Raw genomic sequence first — 14315 nt, 5'->3', positions numbered from 1 at the left:
TAGACATCAACAGCTTAAAGTTAATGTTAGGGAATTACAATCTTACTATAATCAAGCTCAGTATTAGTTACTATTCAAGTGTGCTCGTTTTACTATATGCTTTTGTTGTTATGCTCTGTTTCAGCTGTCTTTCAGTGGCTTTTAAATGTCCTGTTAACTGCATGCTTAGAAGTTGTCAAAGTCAGTAACAGTCATTGATTTTCAAACAGAAAACCCCTTTAAAACACAATTTAAAGAATGTTTATTTTAACAGGTAACTAACTTGGGCAGGCCACTGAAAACATTTGGTACAGCTTCCCTGGACATCCAGTGGCCAAAAGAAATTAGTAATGGCAAATGGCTGCTGTATTTGATGAAAATAGATTCCAAAGGCTTGGAAAAAGTCTCCTGTCAACCACAGAATGAAATCAATTCTTTGCGTCTTGCGGTAAGTTACCCTACCTTCTACTGGTCACTAATAAGTACAATATTAAAGCACCATAGCTTGTGATAGTAAGGTGTAAGAGCTTGCCTCCAGAACGTATTTTTTTTCTCGGGATGGCCAAAAGCACAAACAATGCATTCTTAACCTTATCAGGCAATTTCGTGTAACAGCTACAGGTAAGCTACAGGACAGCTGCTATCTCATGGTGACTGTAGCTGCAGTGGGCACTGCTGTCATATGCTTCTGCAGGCCGAAATTACTGTTAGCTTTAACACATCATCAACATTATTGAAGTCTGTGTTCTTGCACGGAAAAAAGACAGCAAACATCTCCCCAGCCCAAGGGAAATCCACGTACTCTTTTGAAAGAGAAAGAGCTTGTAAATACATTTAATTGCTTACAAGAAATATGCTAAAAGCAATTTCTGAAGCAAGAGTTTCATAGTCCTTTGTGTCTACTTAGCAAGATTTTTTCTAAACCTCAAGTCTCATTTTCATTGTTTCTCATATAATCTCAAGGTTACTTGGGAGAAGTTGTAATTTTCACCATTGAACTGCATACACGTAAACCCATTTTGTCAGTGTCTTGATCATTATATTAGTTAATAAAACTTCTAGTAAGTATTTAATATGCAGTTTAAAAAATGCATCATACTGACCATCTTACTGTATTAGCACAGTAACATTAATGCCATATATATAGAACAAAAATGGAAACAACATTAAAAGCTTTACAAGTCTAAAAACCCATTGACCTGTCAAAGAAGGCAGTTAACCTTTTCTTGGTTAATACCAAGTTTTTGTGATTCTGTTGTTAGCAATGAATATATGTAAATAGGGTTTATAGAGTGAAGTCACTTGTGCTAATCTTGAAACAAAACAACAAAACAACAAACTTTGTTTATGCTTGTATGGGGAACAGAATTAAGACAAACATATGATAACATAGTAAAACTTTTTTTTCTCCAAGGAATCTCATAACTCCAGGAGAAAGCGTGAGGTGGCAGAGAAACAGATTACAGACAGCAAAGCATTTTCTTTGTTCTCAGAAAGAAAATATAAGACCTTGGTAAGCATACTGCATTAACTACAGTCTTGTTTGATACCTTCCGCTTCACTCCTAACAGGGCTTTTGGAGTTTGGCAGGGTGAAAGAAGCTATCTCCAGTTTGTTTCTATCTTAAACCAAGTATTAATACTTTTAGAATTTGTCCTTCTGCATTATCTACTGATGGAGATGGAACTAGGAAAGAATTTCTGCAGGGCTATCTATGTGGAAATGTGATTACATCCATATTGCTGTTGGTACAAACAGATTTTGGATCTTGTACATAAACATAATGCATATAATCCAATTTTAAATCTTGGTGGAGAAGGTGACGGTTCAACAATTTGTGAAGATATTTTTACTTACACGTAGAAATTTTTAACTGCAGGACTGCAATGTGAATGCACGGTGTGTGGACATAAAATGTCCCCTGAAGGGTTTTGACAGCAAGGCATCTATTTTGCTGCGTTCCAGACTCTGGAACAGTACTTTTGTAGAAGTAAGTCCTCTTACCTCCCATTTTTGAAAGATTATAGAGTTCTTTCCTGTTTTATGTCTAATTGTACTTTATTTTGGAACAGGAATACTCCAAAATGAACTACTTAGACATTCTTGTTAGAGCCTCAATCAGTGTTCCTGCTGCAGCTAAGAATGTTAAACTCACAAATGAAATTGCTCAGGTAGGTTCAACAGTTAAATGTTAGCCATAGGTTACGTTTGTTATGTTTCCAGCTTATCTCGAAGACTGAAAAAAAAAAAAACATTTTAAAATAAATCTACCTAATAAATCAGATTTCTAATTGAATTTTGAATTAACAAACCTTTTCACATTTAATTATGTTGGCAAAATTCACTACCATATTGAAATGATACCAATATGAACTTTTTTTCCCAAAAGTGTTTTGCAAATGAGAGAAGATATCTTGTCATAAAAAGAAAATAAAACTATAAATTGCAGCTTTATCTTAAATTTCAATGATTTTGAAATGCTCATCTTCACATACTTTCTTTCCTTTAGGTGCGTGTTACTGTCTTTCCTGCAAAACCAGTAGCACTTTATACAGGAGTGCCTTGGTGGATCATTGCGGTGGCTATTTTTGCTGGAATACTGATGCTTGCACTGCTGGTATTCCTGCTATGGAAGGTAAGTTTTTAGTTACCTGGTTATTTAACATGTCCTGTTGTACAGATGACAAGGTAGCAAACTAATTAAGCAAACAAGTATTTTTGCTTTACATTTAGGACCCAAAAGACAGCAAAATGGCCTAAACTTGTACACTACTTCTCTCAGTTTAGTAACATCTGGAATAAAAATGGTCATAAGAGAAGACTTGTTGCTATAGTTGATAGGATTTTTTTCTGTATCCAGATCCTTGAAAGGAAGTTTTTTTGAGGTCTAGACAAAGCTTCGTAAGATTGATACATTGATATGGATGGATAATAAGCAAGGCTTTTGTGGTTAGGTGTAAAACTGAACTCTCTATCAGTATTTTAACAGGGCTTTGTTCTCATAACATTAGAAATACCATTAAAGACATAGTAGATGAAAATAACCAAAATGTGCAAAAGTAGCACATAACCAAATGTATTGTTCAATTTCTTCAGTATTGGTTACTTATCTGAGAAACCCTTAAGGAATAAATATTTAAACTAAAAGTTAAAAATTTGAAGGAAAAAAAAGCACCTAGTTTTCTAACTATCTTTGGCACTTCTACAGCTAGCTATGGTTCCAAGTATAACAGAGTAGTTCTTTTATTCTTACTATTTACTGTTGTAGGCAGTTAATGTTGTTATGGGATAGGAGAATCTTATTACGAAAGAATAGCTGAAAAGGAATATCCTATCTGTCACTGGAGCAGTTATGGCTTTGTTGAAGACTTACTGTTTGCTACAGATTACTTCTCAAAGGATGCTTGACTTCCTTCTTTCCAAAAAACGCCCAGCCTCTGCTGCAAATCTTCCTAATGAATTACAATTAAGGCCTTGTGTGGGCTGTTAGGTTATACATATTAGTTTTCTACTGCACATGAAAATGCATGCATTCACACACAGTGTGAAATACTTTTTCCGATGACAGACACTGAGCCATCTTATGAAGGACAAACATGGTACATCATAGACAATTGCATGACTGGGTATAAGAAAAATGCTTGTGTTGCACAGGAAAAATCAGTAACTCATATTTTTGTTCTTTATTTACCCTGTGCAGTAGTCCATAAACTGGTTTCCATATAGATGTCTTACTGCTCTTCACAGACAGTTTTAGTTGCTACAAATACACGGTAGAGTAGCTTTTCTTGAAAAAATGATGTATTAAAAATTTATCAAAATAATATTCCTTATCCCAGATTATACTATTTACAGATTAAGTTAGTCCCAGAGTTCTCAAATCTAGATACAGCTGAGAGTTTTCTCGATTCTTTTCAGACAACAATCCCATGAAGTGATTACGAAAAGATAGTTATTCAAGTCAGTTCTAATAGTTTTAACTTTTTCCAGTCCACAAAAAATGACTAAATACCTTGCTTCCTTGTAGTGTGGTTTCTTCAAGAGAAATAAGAAAGATCATTATGATGCCACATATCACAAGGCTGAGATCCATGCTCAGCCATCTGATAAAGAGAGGCTTACTTCTGATGCGTAGTATTGATCTACTCCTATAATTGGTAATCAATGATATTTTTTAATTTTTAGCTGTGGTGGCACATGCTATGGTTGCGGTGGCTAACGATGAAGCTTTTGCTGCTAATGTTCTATTAACTTTTGGATTACGGACTATCAGTACTTGCTTGCTCGTTCTATTAATAGATATTCACCTTTTGGTGCACATAAACACAGGTGTTTACCTTGGTCAAAAAAAGCTTTTTCTTTAGAAAACATCTTTATCTGTTGCAATGGATTTTAGTGTTTTTTTGAATTGATGTTTTAACAGTACAAGTTAGTTTTTAAGCTTGAGAGGTGGTAATCAACACTGCAGAGTTAATACTTAAAGCTAAACTATGTGGAAGATAAACTTGCTTTATTAACCTTTAGCGCATGCTTAAAAATACACATTGCTCATTAATGAAAGGGGTTGTCATAAAGAAAAGATAATTGTTGTGGAACCACCTTTTTTCCTTCTATTCTACATCATACTTTTCTAGGTAGAAACCTTTCTCCGCTGAAGCTACTATGATGCATGACCGTTTATGCTTCTAGCAACCTTCACTCAACTTAAGAGAATACATGCATGTACAGGATACTAATTAAAGATGCTTTGACATGAGGGATTGGGGAGGAATTCTTAACCAAAATCTGTCAAAACTGTGTGTATGACATCTTCTCTAAGAGATGGCCAAAAAATTTGATCCATGCCTCCATTTATTTTTTAATATATACCCACTTAAATTATAATAGATTGGGAAAAAAAACACACAACAACAAACCCCAAATTCTACCACCTCAAATACTAGGAACAAAACATTGCCACTTCCTTTTTTCTAGTACTATGTAATGACAGCCAGATGACACAATGTCTCTTACCGTTAATCTTGACTTCTGCAACCCATAAGCACATCATATCTAGTGTCTTCTGCTAGTCATCACCTCTGTACCACTGTGGCCAAAACTCCAGTTTATTTTGAAATTTTAATTTCAGTACATTCTTAAATAGTTTAAAAAAAAAAAAACAGTAACTGTTTTTATATTAGCTTTGAATTAAAAACAAACACACAACCCTGTACTATATTCTATCTAGGGAGATGTGTCAGGGCGTACTACAAAACTTTCAAGTTATGTCTGTTTTGCACCAGACGTATTAAGCAAGACTCATGCTCTAATACTGCATATGTGTAGTTAGTTCAGGTGACTACAGTTGTGATGGTGCTCTGAAAAAAAAAAAAAAAAAAAAAAAGCCCTGATATAACTTTTCTTGAAGGGCCTGGAAATCTTTCTGTAGGTTTTATGGTAAATCATGTCACCATACAGGAACATAACGAAGTACATACCTACCTTTGATTCAGGAGAAGCAAGCTTTCCTGCACTGTATTTACATCTTTGTTTAGCATAAGTATTTCTCATTATACGAACGAATAACTTTGTAGGAAGACTTACACGGTGCATTTTTGCCTACATCTTGTTATTTTCAATTTTCTTACCTGTAAGTCTCTGCAAAAGAAGAATTTTGTTGTAGTACTTTCACGGCAACTTAAACCTAACCTCGTCTTTTTTTTGTCTTGGCCTCAGTGCGGGTTCTTCCAGCGTTCCAGGTACGATGACAGTGTCCCCCGATATCATGCTGTAAGAATTCGAAAAGAAGAGCGAGAGATCAAAGATGGGATGTGCAAAGATCTTGAGACAAAACAATGGTTCACAAAATGGAATGAGAATGAAAGTTATTCTTAGAGAAAAGTCGTTTCCCTCTACAAAGTTCAGATAGAAGTTAAATGTTGCCATTTATGGAGTGCTCATGGAGTTAGACGTATGAACACTATGGACATCTTCACCGTTTGACTGTAGATACTACTACTTATATTGAGGCTTTTGTTTGCACAGTCAAAATTGCTTCAATGGACTTTAATTTGCATTATTTAATTTCTACTCTGCCTCTTTTTTACCTTCAAATCTAACTCAGACTTCAGAAAATACTGTGTTGTGTTGGGCTCTTTTCTACAAAATATACAAAACCACTATGGCAGACCTTTCTTGTGATCCTGATTTTCCTGGGAATGCAAGGAATGCATGGTTGAGGTCAACATAGGTTCTCCATCCTTCCCTCAATGCATAGGTTATTATAAACACGCAGTGGCCTTAACATTGTTTGAGTATAATCCGAAGACCTGCAAATCTATTTTAGTCATGTGCTTTGCCTGCTGCAGTAGTTAGGACTTCACAAAAAGCATCACCTTAAATTATACGTGCAATAGCTCACATTGCTTGGTTTTTAAGATCAGAATATGTGAATATTGCTCACAACAAATATACACAGGTTTTTTTGTTTCGTTTTAAAAGAGGCTTGAATATTAGATGTACGTTTTGTATATATATATTTCAGTCATTTTTGTATTTATTTTTGTTATAAATCATTGTCTTTGTCTAACTGCTAGGCCAAAGACTTAACTGAACCTTCAAACCACTGTGTTTATGAACTTCATATGATGAGACCTGAGGCTTTCACTGCATTTTAATACATAACTGAAGGTGCCAATGCTTTCCAAAAAATGTAAATATTTATTCCAATGATGTATGTGGAGTCTTATTTTCCTGATACTTATAACTTTACCTAATAAGAATTATCAGGTCTTGTAATATGATTTGTATATTACTTCAGACTATTTTACTGTTTGGACACCAAGCATAAAGTAGGGTTTTTAGATACAGTTTTATACTTACTGGAAGAAGTAAGAGGTTCTCTTGGAAAAAACTTTCCAGCATCATAAGGATTTCCTGTTTGGCAAAAGGTGTTGACTACTGCAACTGTTACGTAGCACTTGAAGGAGGCTGTAAATGCCTAATTTAACTATGAGGATCTGAGTTGATCCTCTTTGAGACTACTGAATACTCTTGAATACCTGAATGTTGGTAAGAGTAGAGTCACAATATTGTGCTTATCAGTAATCTAATTGTTGTAACATAATTGATAAAGCTATTTAAGGAGTTGACTTTTTTTTTAAACCCATGTTCTAAAGCATTGGTACTATCTAAGAATGAAGATTAGTTTGTTTATTCAGTGTAAAACAACTAAGCTCAAAAAGTATGCATGTTAATTGCTAGTAATTTGAACTATGCAAAAACCTCTTGGTACTTTTTGCCCTCATAGGGTGAAAACCTGCTAAGAGGGCAGTTGTCAGGTATCTTTATTTTTTACTACCAACTTTGAAAATACCTTGTTAGAAGGTATGGTCACCTAAAATGTTAACATTATAGAAAGAGGATTAATTTAGTATACTCTTCTTCCTCCCACTAAATGATCTCAGTCTGTTATCACCCTGATTTTTTGAACACTTAAAATATGTATTTAGCTGTTAAACAATTTTTGACCTTTTAAAATCTAGCTTATTTGCTGAAAGGCTCAGCAGCATAAGAAGACAGGCTAATCAGGTGCTAAGAAGCTTGACAGTGACTATTGTAGCCTTTGATTTGAAAGCAGATTACGGCCCTCCCTTAAGAACTCTGCAGTGTTAAACTGAAAGTTTTAAAAAATAAGTCACATCACTGGTATACTTTTATTTCAAACTGTCTCTTTTTTAATACCAGCTAGCAATGCCATATTATTCCATAATTAGAAATTACCTGTGGATATTTGTATAGAAGTGTGAAATAAATTTTTTTTATTAAAAAGTGTTTTGGTAATAGTTATTTCATATTGCAATTACATGAGATAGCCATAGCCAAGTTCACTAGTACATCAGAAGAACAAGCTGAAAGTTGCACACTTTAACAAGTGATCTCGCTATAAATATTGCCATAACTCCTCAGTGCCCGCCCTCATGCAGAAGGGCAGATAAGACAGCTGCAGGAGATTGTGCGCTATCTCATGCTCGCAGGCTGGCTGCTGCTTGCTGCAGGTGCCAGCGTCCACAGGAGCCAGGCCACGAGCCTGGCACAGTGGCACAGGCACAGCACCAAGCATCAGCTGCATGCAGCCGAGCTCCCCTCTCTGTCACGCAGCTGGGGTGCCTGAGACGTGCTGCCACCCTGCCCTTCCATGCAGTCTCCTGGCAGCTGCCAGCTGCTTTGCTAAGCAGGGGAAGTAAATGCATTCCCCAAAACCAGTCAAGGATTTGACACAACTAGCTGTACCTAGCAGTGGAAGTTTGCAAGCTACAGACAACAACAGAAAAACAGAAAAGCCAAAAAGACACAGGAAAGAAAAATCAAAAGAAACCCAATATTTTATATTTAAGATGTTAACCCTTACAGGATGCTTTGCTTTCATCTGCTGAAAGGAAATACCTTTCAATGCAACAAGCCCTAAAGATAAAGGTAGATGGATACATTCTAAATAATAATAAAAAACAGCATTTGTTGTTACAACATGAAATTTTTAGTACTAGGACTAGAAGGTGCTGATAGATCTCAGAGCACGTCAAAGATGTGGAAACAGCCTGCCTTTATTAAACAATTATTTTCATTTACATAACTAAAACCACAAGCAATTGTCCACAACAAGACTAAATATGGACTGGGAGAACAGTTCACTAACCTCTTGTGGATCAGCGTGATTGTGGAAGGAAGCCAGGACGGTGCCTGTCAACACACAGACCTTGACAGCACGGCAGCACCAGACAACATGGACAGTGGCTGTGCCAACACGGCATACATGAGTGTTCTTCCTGTCACAGAAAAAAAGATAAAGTTGAGGTCTTTGTAAGGCTGACCCAGTTATCACTATACATCCACAAATAAATGTATACGAAAGCATCACACATTCAGATATTAATGTATACGAAAGCATCATAGTTCATTAGCATTCTATATAGTCATATATATGCTATGTATAGGTTAAATATACTATAGTACAGGGGTATATATATAGTAGTATGTGTGTATATACTTTATATATTGTACATAATGTACTAGCATAAATACTATACACATATACAAGGCCTAATATACATGTTTTTATACATATATAGGGTGGGTATATATTTAAGGTGTGGGTATATATAAAGTATGTATATATAATATATATGCGCACTATATAGCCTGTGGTACGCTACTAGAATTCTAGTAAACCTTCACATACGGAAGTGCCACAGCACAGGGGACACAGCTTACAAGAGCCACTTTCAGTAGCCGGAGCCATGACAGCGTAATGCCGACTACAGAGGGAACTTCATACATGGGAGAGGCGAAGCAACAGGGTGCTCCAACACAAGCATCATGCACAACACAAGCCAAAGTGAAAGCTTTTAAAGGAGGCACTAAGACACCCACACTGCAGAGCTAGCTGTCACTGTGGCAGTGCATCTTAACCAAAACCCAACAGCCCAGAACGCACAGAACCTGAAAGCTGCTTACCACACAAACGACTGAAATCACCTACCCCCACACAGAGTAGGTGACTGTGCCAGCAGCTGATTTGCAATACCCCTGGGGACAAACCGTGATTAACCAGGTAAACACAGCCCTGCTTGAAGCCAGAACATCGTGGACACTTCTACCTTTCCAGCTAGCAAACGCATGCCTGAAAACAAGAACCGAGCAGCACATTCCTCTTTGGTGCCTCTGCTAACAGTTTCTTCACTGTATTTATTTAACTTCAGGCCTCAGACATATCTGAAGATCTATTCATCTTCTGAGGTCCTGGATTCATAGTTATACTATGCATTCTTATTATTTTTATAACCCCCCCTACCTGTCTGGAATCCAAAGTCACTACTTGTTGCTAGGCAAGGAATGCAAGGGAGGCACGACAGCACAGTCCTCCTCGTGACTGTCTTCCCCAAGCAAAATTCTCCAGGCTTCACAGCAAACCTGCCTTCTCCAGCTCTCAGGCTGACTGTGGCTGTGCTCTGCAGCAGCCAGGTTTGAGCCAGGGCACTTGGGCCGGGGCTCCAAATCCCTGGCTGGCAGCACAGGGGTCAGAAGGCACTTTTGCAGGTCAGCCACCCAACCCCTGCTCAACACAGTCAGCTAGCACAGGCTGGTCCTTAAACATCTCCAGAGACAGAAACGCCACAGCCTCTCCGAGCAACCTTTGGGCAGCCTCACAGTGGAAGTTCTCCTGTGTTTAAGTGGAAACTCCCCTTGGGCCACTTCGTGCCACTTGCCTCTGGCCACGTCACTGGCCAGCCCTGCGAGGAGCCCGGCTCTGCCCTCACTCACTCCCCTCGCCAGGTATTTACATGCATTCACAGGACCCTGCCCCAGCCTCCTCTTCTCAGCCTCCCCTCCACACCAGGTGCTCCAGGCCCTCAGAGGGAGGCCCATTCCTGCTTCGTATCCTCTACAAAACCCATGTTTGCAGCAGCAACTTTTCAGGGCAGTACCAGACTAGATGCTAGAAGACAGGCAGAGGCTGCAGCCATCTCTGCTTCTTAAGAATCATCCCCGAGCAACATACACTCCCTTGCCATCAATACACAGCACTACTTATTTCCTCATCTCTCTGTCTCAGTGGCTTTGGGGGAAAGGGGAGGAAGGGACAGAACAGTCACATGTTCTTTCCACAAGTATCTGAAATAACGCAACTGCTAAGCTTATTAGAAGACGTGCTTGTGGGACATTTCAGCATACAGGACTGGTTTCTTGAAGCAGAGGGAGCCAACTGCTCGGTGCCAGAGGCAAGAAGCGCACCACTGCCAGCTAACTCGCGGGATCACCTGCGACTGGTTGCAGCCCGGCAGGGAGAAGCACTGCATGGCACCGACAGCATGCCTGCACCGAGCACTGATCCCTCGCAGCTGCCACCTCACCTCCAGCAGTGGCTACAGAGGAGCAGCACCACAGCACACAGCGAGGCTTCACTCCTCCTGTTCCCACAAAAAGTTAGTGCTCAAATTCACTACCAGCTATGTTTTCCCTACAGAAGAGAAGCCATCCACGATAATCAATTACAATTTCCACATCTTTCCTCTGATCTAGATTCACATGAACTTGTACACGGCAAAAATTCACAAACTCCGAAGTTTAATTACACGCTCAATATAAATATGCAAACATCTGTATGCTCCTCTTGAACCTACTGTAATTTGATACAAACCCATACAGAAGCCACTGTGTATGAACTTTGTTCCCATTTTTTATATATTTTTATTTCTACTACTGCAAAAAAAGAAAGAGATGAAAGCCACATCAAACCAGTGCAATCCTGTAAAAGTTTTCTAACATAGCAAAAGCAAGTAAACTTATTGCCAAAAACCTGAGAACAGAGACAAGCCCAGAGCAAAGCAACACAAACAGATGCACCAGAAGGCATCATAGCAAAGAACATAAATGATAAAAAGATGAAAACAGAGATATTCTATGCATACCTATGCCTGGAAACTTGATGTTTTGGATTTTATTTTACTTTTTAACCTATGATGTAGTTATTTTGGAAGAAGGAAAGAAAAAGCAGCCGTACATGCAGCAACCAAGAACTGTGACTTCCAGTAAGGAGTCTCTTACTGTATGACTGTGGCAAACCAAAAAAATCTTTCTCTGGAACACCCTGCAAGAATGATCTACTTTCAATTACCATATTAAATCTGAAATGCCATGTTAAATTTTAAATTGAAGTTGGAAGGAAATATAAAAAAATAGCAGTTACTTAGGTTTAAACTAAACACTATGTTTTCAATTATTTTGAAATCTGATTTGTTCTATCCCATTTGAATTGTGGATCCGTGTATATTATGATTTCAAGAACATCAACAAGAAGGAACAGAGGACTAGAAAAATGCCAAATGACAAAAATAATGCCTTTCTTCTTTTTGCTTTGCTTAAGCATTTACAGAAACTAGCACATAAGAACTCCAGTTAGTGCTACACTGGATCAGATCAGAGAAAGCCCCCAAAAGATCATCAATGAGTGAAAAAGGATTAAAAAAAAAAAAAAAAAAGAGAGAAAATTCAAAATCATGGAACACAGAATATCCCAAGTTGGAAAGGACCCAAAAAAACCTTGAGTACAACTCCTGGCCCCACACGGGACCACCCAAAAATCAGACCCTATGTCTGAGAGCATTATCCAAATGCTCCTTGAACTCCAGCAGCTCATTGCTGTGACCACTGCCCTGGGCAGCCTGTCCCAGTGCCCGAGCACCCTCTGGGTGCAGACCCTTTCCCTAACCCCCAGCCTGGCCCTCCCCTGTCCCAGCTCCATGCCGTTCCCTCGGGTCCTGTCGCTGTCCCCAGAGAGCAGAGCTCAGCGCCTGCCCCTCTGCTCCCCTCATGAGGGAGCTGCAGGCCGCCATGAGGCCTCCCCTCAGCCTGCTCTGCTCAGGGCTGGACAAACCAAGGGACTTCTCTGATACTTCAACAGAAGATGCTTCCATGGATTGGTACCCAATCAGTATTTTAAAGACCAAGAAAAAAAACTTCAGATAGATAGGGAGGATAGATAGGGGGTTATGCTCCGAACACAGCATTTAAGATCTACCCACAGTTACTTCTGTCATCGCTCACCCGACACGATTTCCCCAGACAGAGGCGCTCGCTGTTTATATCAGTGAGAATGCAAACAGGCTCCAGCTCGCCCAGCGCAAGGACGCATTTAGCTTCTGACAGCCTTTACCATGTCCCCTGGCCAGGGACAGACATCCCGTGACACAGCAGCCAGGTCCCTACAGCATGCCCATAACAGTGACACATCAGGCGTCCGGACAGCAACACGCACATAGAAAAGATGAAACCATCCCAGGACCACCACAAGCAATTGAAACACCTCACAAACACCCAGCTTGCTGCCTGTAGGCACTGTGTTAAACTACAGCTGGCTCACAGCTGAAACCATTATCAGGTGGTTCCAAACACACCAATTGATAGGCAAAGCAGGTGCCCCAAATTAGTACAAGCTTGAGAAGCACAAGCTACTACTCAGTGCTTCTGAGGACAGCCCACAGGCAGCACTACAGCAATAAATCTTAGTGACCTGTATTGGTACACGACCTGCAGAGACAGAAGTTGCTAGTTTGCCCCGCCAGCCACCACCCCCGGCCAGGACAGAGCAAGCCGTTCTGTTTTGGGTACAAGGTGGAGGGGCTGCCTACAGCCAGGCGAAGCAGTCTGACCCTGCACCACTGCATTGTTCTCGCTTACTGCTGGTGCGGTTACTGCTCAGAAAACTGCCCCGGAGGAAAACTGAATCGGTGCGTTTTCTGTATTTACAACACAACACCAAAACAACAACAAAAAGCCAGTAATTCACAGTGATCTTTCTATGGCTCCAAGCAATCCAACAACACGCTGAGCATGTTAACGTGACACAAGTAACGCAACGATTCCTGTCAGCACAGACCATTGGACTCTCATCCCCACTGCCAGTCACAGACAAGCCACAGGTACGAGGTGCGTTTCAAGGAGATCAGGCAATGTGCAGGAGCTGATTTCGTGGGGTAAGTTGGTGGGGCAGATGCCAGTGCCCACGACAAAAGGAGCGGGTGACAAGGGCCCGGCCTGCTGCCGCACTGCTCGGAGCGCCACGCAGAGCTGCAGGGCTCCATGCAGATGGTTTATCAGGAACGCTGCCAACCGCCTTGCTATTAGCGTTTGGATATTTCTACCTGAGCAGAGTAAAAACCTATTAAACGTGTCCCGGTGTCTCGCGTGCTGCACTACTACGAGCGACCCGGTGCAGGGATCCGGGCGCGTGGCCGCACTCACTGCTGAGCCGCCACACGTTTCGCCTTCCTTACCGACCGGTCGGGAGCGCACCGCGACACACAGACTGACCGACCCCGCTCACGGACAGACAGACGGACAGACCCCACTCCGCTCCTCACGGGTTTGGTTCTCCTTCGCCCGGCGCCCCCCGCGGGGCGGACGAGCCCCCGGCCCCACACCGCCGGCCGAGCCGCCAGGGCTGCGAGCTCGGACCCCGCTCTCCTGTCCCAGCCCCCCAGCCCCGCCGAGAGCCCCTCCGCGCCCCCGGGCAGCGGGCACGTACCTGGCCGAGGACCGGGCCCCTCCGGGATGCGAGCGCCGCCTCGTCGCGGCACAGCGCCCGGCTGGGGGAGCCCCACTCGGCTCCGCGCCCAGCCCGCGGGCACCGGGCTGCTCCGGGCGCCCACCCGCGCTGCGCTGCGCTCCCCTCCCTCGCCTTCTCTCGGAGCCGCCCTCTCCTCCGCCCCGCCGCTGCTGCGTGGGGCCGGGCGGGGAGGAGGCACCCACCGCCGCCGGCACCTCCTCCCGGCCGCGCGGCGGAGGAGGCCGCGGCCTGG

General features: G+C 41.4%; 1 protein-coding gene across 2 annotated transcripts in view; it reads left to right on the top strand.

Moving 5' to 3' along the window:
- Positions 1 to 7791, top strand: part of ITGA6 (integrin subunit alpha 6) — a 43042-nt gene extending 35251 nt beyond the window's left edge. Inside the window, exons 20-26 of one of the 2 annotated variants that reach the window (XM_032190048.1) lie at positions 254 to 427; positions 1394 to 1492; positions 1859 to 1969; positions 2052 to 2150; positions 2489 to 2614; positions 4007 to 4136; positions 5695 to 5761. In XM_032190048.1, the coding sequence (XP_032045939.1) occupies positions 254 to 427; positions 1394 to 1492; positions 1859 to 1969; positions 2052 to 2150; positions 2489 to 2614; positions 4007 to 4114 (717 nt within the window). In that variant the 3' untranslated portion in view covers positions 4115 to 4136; positions 5695 to 5761. Of the gene's footprint in view, positions 1 to 253; positions 428 to 1393; positions 1493 to 1858; positions 1970 to 2051; positions 2151 to 2488; positions 2615 to 4006; positions 4137 to 5694 lie in introns of both variants that reach the window. The other variant, XM_032190047.1, reaches the window with a different exon arrangement.
- Positions 7792 to 14315: the final 6524 nt, after the last annotated feature.

Source organism: Aythya fuligula, chromosome 6 (assembly GCF_009819795.1).
Source record: "Aythya fuligula isolate bAytFul2 chromosome 6, bAytFul2.pri, whole genome shotgun sequence".
Classification (NCBI taxonomy): domain Eukaryota; kingdom Metazoa; phylum Chordata; class Aves; order Anseriformes; family Anatidae; genus Aythya; species Aythya fuligula.
This window is presented reverse-complemented; position numbering and strand designations above follow the sequence as displayed.